Below are 9,065 nucleotides of genomic sequence, written 5' to 3'. Positions count from 1 at the left end.
AAATGCTTTCTCTCTGTGTATATACATATATATGCATGTACATATACATATACCTGTGTGTTGGTAAATACTGAAACCCAGGGATGTTGCAGCTAATGAAGATTAATACAGAACCCGATTTGGAGGATTTCAACTACCACTTGGCTAAACCATCAGACGGAGCATCTAGATTTTCTCCTAAACCCCAGCCACTCCCTATTATCTGAGTGTCCTTGACCTAGAGGATTGAGACATACATGAGAGTAATGTTATGACTCCTATACTCCTGCTACTTTCTCATGCAGGGGATCTTAAGGACTGGACTGGCAGGGTGGGTACCATTGACCCCTCCAAATGGAATAAATCCTTGAATTAATTAACACCATCATACAATAGATTCTTGGTTGCTTGATATCCAGGTCCATGGGGGACAGATCTAAACGTCAGGACTGAGGGAGAGCAGGAAGGGAGTGAGGCTCCAGAGGGCTGCCGTGGATGTTGGAGGACCGCTGCTAGTGCATAAGGCAAGAATAAGGAAACCTGAGAGATTCCACAGTGTTTTCCTACAGGTGGAAACCAAAATCTCCATGTGGCATGAGTCAGGGATCGCCCTGCTTCAGTCACAGAGGGATTGCGTAAGGCTGGATGCTATAGGCTAATTAGCATATAAAACTCAATACTTTTGATGTTCTTATCCATAAGATAGCTGTATTTCTGTGTTTTTTATTATCAACTATAGTCATAGTCGTCTTACTATTGACCCTGGGAGGGGAGGAGAGTCCTCTGTGTCTTTCTCATAGAGGGCACTGCATGTTTTTTGATTAGGCCAGGGGGTCAGACCCAGGTCGTTTGGGTCTGGACATGACAAGTGGGTCATGACAGTCCAGTCCAGTGCACAGGACTGGAGTCTCATGGCTTCTTTCTCCTTCCTCAGCTTTGCCTGCTTAATGCTTGGACTGTCTGTGAGTGAAAACCCAGAGAAAGACAGCTTCCAACTGAGTTATTGACAATGCAGCCACTGGTGAGTAAGGAATGCCTCTTTCTACTGAAGTGACATCCTAGTGCCATTAGATGGGCAAGTGTTTCCTGTTGGTGTGGATGTTCTAAGTGCAGTCAGGTGGCATTCAGGCATTTGAGCTCTAGTGAAGTTTCCCCAGGATACAAGAATGTTTATAATGGATCAGGATCTCCTTGATAACTGATATCCTTCCTAATGTGGCACTCATTTAGCCTCCATTAAGGTTGTATATTTGCAGAAGAGATGAGAGAAGTTTTCTTTCTCTAATTCAGTCCACAGCCTCATTTGGAAATAGTTTACTCATAAATCATGTTATTGGCTCTCATGGTCTAAGGGTTGTGGTGAATGCAGATGAGAGAGATGAGTGAGGAGCAGAACATTACAGTCCAGCAGGGAGGCAGTGATTTCATCAGGTGAGTTCAATTAATCCAGTGTTACAGGTCCTGGGTGAGGACTCTGATGTGTTGAAGGGAACATGAGAAAAGTTTAGGCCACAGAAGTCACGAGGAGCCATTTATTTATTTTTTTCCTATTCTAAATTTAATATTTTGATAGAACATATTTGCACTTTTAGAAACTTCTTAAAAAGATAACTAAAATTCTCGTTATTATTCTTGTCCCCAGTCACGCATTTTCCTTTTTTGTAACCTTTCTTTTCGCATTTGGTAACTGGCGTTAATGTACAAGGAGCATTACTTCCTTAAGTGTGGCTGTGCGTTCAGGAGAAGGCGTAAAGGAAGATTTAATAGGCTGTGGGAATTTTTCAGGAACTAGATAGAATAATCAACCAAGAGGCTTCTTGTATCCGTTAGCAGAGAGACAAGATAAAGACAAGAGAGGGGCCGGCTCCATGGCCGAGTGGTTAAGTTCGTGCGTTCCACTGCGGCGGCCCAGGGTTCAGATCCTGGGTGCGGACATGGCACCGCTCGTCAGGCCACGTTGAGGTGGCGTCCCACATCCCACAACTAGAAGGACCTGCAAGTAAGATATACAGCTGTGTACAGGGGGGTTTGGGGAGATAAAGCAGAAAAAAAAAAAAGATTGGCAACAGATGTTAGCCCATGTGCCAATCTTTAAAAAAAAAAAGACAAGAGAGAGCGGTAACTAGTGTTTGAGGTCCCAGAGGAAATTGGGAATGGGAGTCCTCGTACCACAGGAATGGTCAGGCTAGGACTGTCCTTCAGTACAGCCATCTCCGAGGTCGCTGGCTTGTGCTGCTGTACAATCTGACCTTACAGTTAGTTCTGAACACCTGAGTGCTGTAGAGTTGAGAGAGACTAATGACACTAAGTGCTGTATGAATCTTGTTCAGTTCTAAGGAATGCTGAGATTGCTTCAAGGTTCTTGGACATTTCAATGAGTAGTAGACTAATAACTTGCATTTAATACATGTTTACTTAGATAGGATGAATACATACATTCGTACGTTAGTTCGTTGGATCTGTCAACACTGATAACAGGTTATTAAACCATTTCATAGCTGAGGAATCTGAGGTTTATCTGTGGGAATAGTGTAACCGTAGTCATGGAGTCATGGTTTAAATGTGGCAAATCAAGGTTATTGTTTGCCTTGTGATGAGTCTGTAAAGTTACTTGACATTAATCAGAAAGAAAATTTTAGTTATGAATTTTCAAGGGCAAATTTTATAATCACATGTCTGGAAGTCGTGATTACCAGTTGATTGGAAAATTTCCAGGGAATACCACACCATACTTCATGTGATATTACTTTATAATAAAGGTTTCTTAATTCAGACTGTGTGTCTCTCTGTGATGTGTCTGAAAGGCAGATGCCAGCTCACACTGAGAATGAACTGATGGGAGCCCCAAACTCAGTTTGATCTTCCTACATATCCAGCTCTTCCAGCCCCTTCTTCAGTGCTGTCATCTCAGCCCTCCCACTCCAGACATTGGTGGGGAATGGTCTGTCTAAACCAGAATATCCATGATGTTTTAGGAATCAGTGACGTTTGAAGATGTAGCTATAGACTTCACCCAGGAAGAGTGGGCCCTGCTGGACACATCCCAGAGAAAGCTGTACAGAGATGTGATGCTGGAGAACGTCAGTCATCTGGTCTCCATGGGTGAGTCTGTCAAGATTTATGTTTATAGATAGGTAGGTAGGTATTTATTCATTCAGTCAGTCAACAAGTATCTAGAACAGCTTCTCCATACGCAGTCCAATCTCTGCCCTGATTCTTTCATAGACCTTATAACTACATGAAAGAAAGTGGTTTCTTTGCATTTTATTCATATCTACTTTGTCACCCTAGAATGTAGTCTTGACCACAATTTAACATCTTTCTTGCTTCTCAGTTTCTAACACTCAGAGCAAAACTAGGATCTCAGTGAATATTTTTGAATGCATGAATAAATTGATTAAATATTTTCTAAATAGTTATCCTGCTCTAGTCATTATGCTGAGGCTTGAGACCAGAGGAGTGAAGATAATGGAGCTTTGATTATTCTTGTGCAGCTTATGTTTATTTGCGTCTGTTTGAAAATAATACTCAACCCACTGTGGAGACATTCAGTTTCTTCATTTTTGTAAAGACTGAGGATTCTGCATTCTGTCCTTGAACTTGGGCATGGATATCAGCATCCAGAGGTCCTCACAATTTTGGACACACAACCCAGATTTCTTCCTGGTCTGATGAAGCACCTTCAGTGTTTTCTCTGTTCAGAGTTTTGTTGCCTGAGCTGAACTTCACTGTTCTCCGCATTCTTCCTCAGTAGCCTGTCTTGGACTTGATGATAATGCAGGTTATTAGCTTGGAACTCAAAATCCACCTGCCTTTGTTGCATGAACAGGGTATCAGCATTGCAAATCAGACGTGATTTTCCACTTGGAGCAAGAAGAGCTGTGGAGTGAAGGAACAGGCTTTCTCCAAGGCCAGAGTCCAGGTAGGGAGCAGGGACCTGTGCTTCAGTACGTGGAGGTGCCTGTCAGTAACTGAGCACGTTCTTAGAAATACCAACTCAAGATTTTGTTAAGTGAGTGACATTTTCTAAAATGTAGGTGGAAGACATTGGAGCAGAATGGTTCAGGTGTTGTCATTATTCCTCGCATATGTCAATTGCAATTCACATGTCCTCCTGCCATTGTCTTTGGCTTTAGAGAAAGGAATATTCATGTACTTATTGAAGTTAAACTTTCACATAATAGCTGTTGTCCCTATCCTCCCCTTTGAATGTTTTCCCTCTCTTGACCTACCTAGCATCTTACCTCCATTTTACTTTTTTCATATTTCTGTCCTGAAAATCTTTACTAATTATCAATGTCCTATAATGTTTTTCTTCTTTCTAGATTATTCCCCATTGAATTGTCAATTTTTGAAACATACTCACATGGGTTTTGGTACTTTTCAACATTTTCATCCCCCTACTGCCATTCTAAATATTTATTTTTTTCAATTGTTTTAGGCAGGGAGAGTGGCCTTAAAGAACAAGAAATGATAGACACACAGCATATCGGCAAGAAGGGCTCATCTGCAAACACGCCAATGGTAAGTTTCATGGGTGTTTCCAGGTTGTCCAGTGAAAAACCTGGCAGTGGGAGGTTAGTAATTGAGCACAGTAGCCTGAGTTAGGTTGGGATTAAGCTCTTTATGAGAAAAAACTTGGATAGTTTCAATTTAGTGAAGTAATTACTCGGATCTCAAAACCATAACCTGAAATCTGAAATGAAAGGACAGCTGCATAAACATTGCTCATATGCCTAGTCTTTGAGACATGTTGAAGCCTTCAAAGTTAATCTGTAAGTTCTGCAGTTGTTACGCCACAAAAGAGAAAATCTTTGTGTATGCAGGAGAGTAACACATGTGTATGCAAATGGCATTGGAAATAGTTTAATTGGAGGCTATCATTGAATGATAAGTTTAGAATTCATATGTAAAGGAATGAATGAATGTATGTGAGCAAGCCATTAACAGCCTTTTATCTCCTTCCCTAAAGCAGAAATCTGACACTCCAGAGGATCCCTTTGAACGTAATGATTTGGGAGAAGATTTCACTCATAGCTCCATGTTGACTCAACATTCGTTAACTCACATGGAAAAGAAACCCTGTATCAGCAAACTGTGTCAAAAATCCCTTAGTGACCAGTCATGCTTGAATCAACATAAGCAGATTCTCTCTAGAGGTAAATCCTGTGAGTGCCATCTGTGTGGGAAAGCCTTTAGTAACTGCTCTAGCCTTAGACGACATGAGATGACTCACACTGGAGAGAAACCGTACGAATGCCATATCTGCGGGAATGCCTTTATTCAAAGCTCTGACCTTAGAAAACACAATCTAACTCACACTGGAGAGAAACCATATGAATGTCACCTCTGTGGGAAAGCCTTCAGTCAGTCGTCTAACCTCAGACAGCATGAGAGAACGCACACTGGCGAGCAGCCATATGAGTGTCATCTATGTGGGAAAGCCTTCAGTAAATGTTCTGCCCTTAGACGACATGAGAGAACTCACACTGGAGAGAAACCATATGAATGTCAGCTGTGTGGGAAATCCTTCAGTCAGTGTTCTGCCCTTAGACGACATGAGGGAACCCACAATGGAGAGAGAATCATGAATGCCCTCAGTAAATATTCTGACCTGAGATGACATGGTATTATGATTGTAATGAATGTAGAAGAAACATCAATCATAGCTTTAACATTGAAACACATCAGAGGACTTACACATTGAAGAAACACTGTAATCAATGTGGAAGATCCTTCAGTCATCCTTTCAATGCTCAAATTTATATGGAAGAGAATCCATATGTGTGAGAAAACCTTCTGTCAGTGGTCTGACCATAGATGACTTGAGAGAACTCACACTGTAAATATAAGGAATGTAGATATTTTAACCAACAGCCCTAAACTTTAAACACTCTAGAGGACTCACACGGGGAGGACCCCTGGGTCTGTGGTCAGTGTGGGAATACTCTCGTTTATAATTTATCGTTAAACAACATGAGCAGACTCCACTTGGGAGAACTCCTAGGTCTATAATCATTGTGAACAAATATGCAGCCAAGTACCAGGCATAGTGAGCACAGGAAAACTCAGTGAAAGAATAAACACTAAAACAGGATGTGGGAGGATGAAGCCTCTTTGGGAATATCAACTACTTCATACTGAAGAGGCAATTCAATGAGAAATCATGAGAAACCCGTAATTTGTAGACAAGTGATTCACTGAGAAATCATGAGAAACCCTTTAGTTATAGAGTGACATTTATGGCCCATGTGAGGATTCAGATATGCCAAACACTCTCAAGGTCCTGAAAGAAGGAAAGTCTTCAGAGATCACTCATTTCATACACAGGTAACAGTGAAGTTCTACACTGAGTGACAGCAATCCTAAAATCACAGTGGAGAAAGCTGCAGCTGAATTTCACATCAGAAAACAAGTCTAGGAGAAAAGAAAAAGTCTTGCAGAGTCTTTTAGCATACAGATAATACAGAATTTTGAGAAAATATTCATAGGAAAACTTCGGCATATAAATACAAGATAGTAAAGCGATCTGGGATGACTGAATACAGAATTTTGTAAGAAATTAATAGATTATTACTTGTAAATATTTAAACAATAAACAACATTGTTGAAAAGTCTCATATGTTGATGAAGTTCTAGTTTTCTTTATGCAGCTGTGAACACACTGATCTGGGTCTGCACTCCTTGGGATGTGGGTTAGCGATTCAGCCCAAATCTGAGAATCCCTTTTCTCCCACAGCTCCTTCCACATAGCTCAGCTCTGTTCATTCTGACTTCCCACCAACATCAGCTGTCTCTGTCCATGCCCTGGTTGTGACACAACAGGGACTTCATTCTGCTTGACAGGTTTCTCAGTGTGCTATGACCCTGGCCTAGCTGCATCTTGGGGACAGTGTTCTTGACTTCTAATATAAACCGCTGGGTTGTCTCCAGCCCTGTCTCTGCCCCTAGGCAACTACGGGGGCCAGAGAGACAGGCAGCTCTGCCCTCCCAGGCCAAGAACAAGCCTTGGATTTTTTTCCAAGCCTCTGAGTTGAACTAAGTAGGGGCAGGAGTTCATGCCATGACCCCATCCCACATCTAACTCTGGTAAGTCCTGATTTATGCTCCTGCTTGTTCCCCAAAAAGAGCCACTGCTGTACTCCCCCCACAGCAGCCCTAAAAAGAAAACTCCAGCCAGATAAAGTCTCCTAACCCATCAGACACCGCATACCTCCATCATTAAGTTAATGTACTCTTCCCCAACAAAATAAAAGTTTTCAAAGAGGCAGTCTCCCCTGCTTTGCTCCTAGCACTTGGAGATGAATTATCCTTCAACAAACTTCCACACTGAACCTAAAACTCACGGGGAAGTGCTCTCAAGAGATAACTTATGATCTGTGCTCTTCCCAAGCTCTCACAATGCAAAAATCATAACCTGAGGCCAGTTCATCTCTGGGTGAAACTGATACATCACTATTTTCAAAAATCTCCACAAGTGATTCTACTATGCAGCTGGGGGGAAACAGTCATGTCAGGTGTAAGATGATGAGCAACCAGAATTCAACATCTTGGTACTCAGACTGGAGAGGCAAGGGCTGCATCTGGGAGAGACACATGGAGGTGCAAACCATGTTTAAAGGGAACAAATTAGGGATTAGAAGTTCAGACCTGGAGAGAGACCCCAGGTTCTGACTTCCCCTGTCACAGCCCATGAGCCCTTGTTACTAAACCTCTTTCTGTGACTCAGTTTCCTCAGTTCTAAGGTGGAAGGAAGCTTAGTCCCTTTAGAGTTGTAGAGTTGTAATGAGTACTGTTAATGAGTTGATACTGTGTACACCAGGTTGTTATTGCAGGTAGGGGGCACTTTGTGTTTGCAAATAAAGAAGATTTTATTTATAAATTAACTTGAGATCTAGTTATACCATGCCTCCTTATCTCATTTTTATATGAAATATTTCATAATTGCTGAAAAATATAATTGGTTTGTATTATTACATCTAATCTGCTTAAGACAATATGATTTACCCCCAAGCTCCAGTTGACTCTAGCTGTAATCCTGAACGACGACTAGCACAGGGATCTTTGTGTTCATATGGAGGGCATGCATGCCTTCTGTTTGTCTTGCTGAATCACTGAATTTAAGTATTCCGATTCTTTTAGTGCCAGAATTTTGGAAATTCTAAGTGAAATTGAGCCAACTATCCTGTATATTAATGGAAAAGGATGGTGATAAGGTACCAAGACCATCCAATGTGGAAAGGACAGTCTTCTTAAATGGTGCTGGGAAAACTGGATCTCCACATGCACAAGAAGGAAGATGGACACTTACCTTGCACAATATACAAAAATTAACTCAAAATGGATCAATGATAACAGCTAAAACTATAAAACTCTTATTAGGAAATGGAAAATTTCATGACAGATTTGGCAATGATTTATATAACACCAAAAGCACAGACAATAAAATGAAAAATAGATAAATTGGACATCATTAAAATTAAAAGTTTTTGTCAAAGGACACTATCAAAAGAGTGAAAAGGCAACTCACAAAATGGGAGAAAATATTTTTGAATCATACATCTGATAAGGGATTAACATACAGAATATATTAAAAACTCCTACATCTCAACAACAATAAAAAACACAATCTAATTCAAAAGTGGACAACAGATCTTAATGGAGATGTTATTAAATAAGATATACAAAGAATTATGCATAAACTAGTAAAACATTTCTTATCTAAAACTCTTGAAAAAGGAGATTAAAGGTCAAAATGCTTGACTTTGGGAAGGATGGCTTTATAGTGCAACTTGAGAAATTTTTTATTATGGTAAAGTTTACATAAAAATAACCAGTTTAGGGGATCAACCCATGGCCTAGTGGTTAAGTTTGGCATGCTTGGCTTTGGTGGCCCGCATTCATATCCCAGGAACAGACCTACTCGTTGATGGCCATGCTGTGTTGGTGACCACATACAAAATAGTGCAAGATTGGCACAGACAGTAGCTCAGGGCAAATCTTCCTCAACCACAAAGTAGAAGATTGGCAACAGATATTAGCTCAGGGTGAATCTTCCTCAGCACACACACACACACACAAATTAA

The 9,065-nt window shown here is 40.9% G+C and overlaps 1 protein-coding gene across 1 annotated transcript; it reads left to right on the top strand.

Annotated features, from left to right (window-relative positions):
• Positions 1 to 61: 61 nt before the first annotated feature.
• Positions 62 to 6,596, top strand: LOC124232397 (zinc finger protein 705A-like). The gene is made up of 5 exons (XM_046649363.1): positions 62 to 1,000; positions 2,955 to 3,081; positions 3,809 to 3,901; positions 4,421 to 4,503; positions 4,952 to 6,596. Exons 1-5 carry the CDS (start codon positions 989 to 991, stop codon positions 5,600 to 5,602), a joined length of 966 nt encoding a protein of 321 aa, XP_046505319.1. The 5' UTR covers positions 62 to 988; the 3' UTR covers positions 5,603 to 6,596.
• Positions 6,597 to 9,065: the final 2,469 nt, after the last annotated feature.

This window comes from Equus quagga, unplaced genomic scaffold, assembly GCF_021613505.1.
Source record: "Equus quagga isolate Etosha38 unplaced genomic scaffold, UCLA_HA_Equagga_1.0 HiC_scaffold_5568_RagTag, whole genome shotgun sequence".
NCBI lineage: Eukaryota > Metazoa > Chordata > Mammalia > Perissodactyla > Equidae > Equus > Equus quagga.
The sequence above is the reverse complement of the archived record's forward strand: the minus strand, read 5'-3'. Positions and strand labels throughout refer to the sequence as shown.

What these genes read in the sequence shown, in the direction of transcription:
- LOC124232397 (XM_046649363.1), top strand. An exon ending in TCTCCAAGGCCAGAGTCCAG is followed by an intron (nt 3,902 to 4,420) that starts GTAGGGAGCAGG and finishes CAATTGTTTTAG; the next exon opens with GCAGGGAGAGTGGCCTTAAA. An exon ending in CATCTGCAAACACGCCAATG is followed by an intron (nt 4,504 to 4,951) that starts GTAAGTTTCATG and finishes CCTTCCCTAAAG; the next exon opens with CAGAAATCTGACACTCCAGA.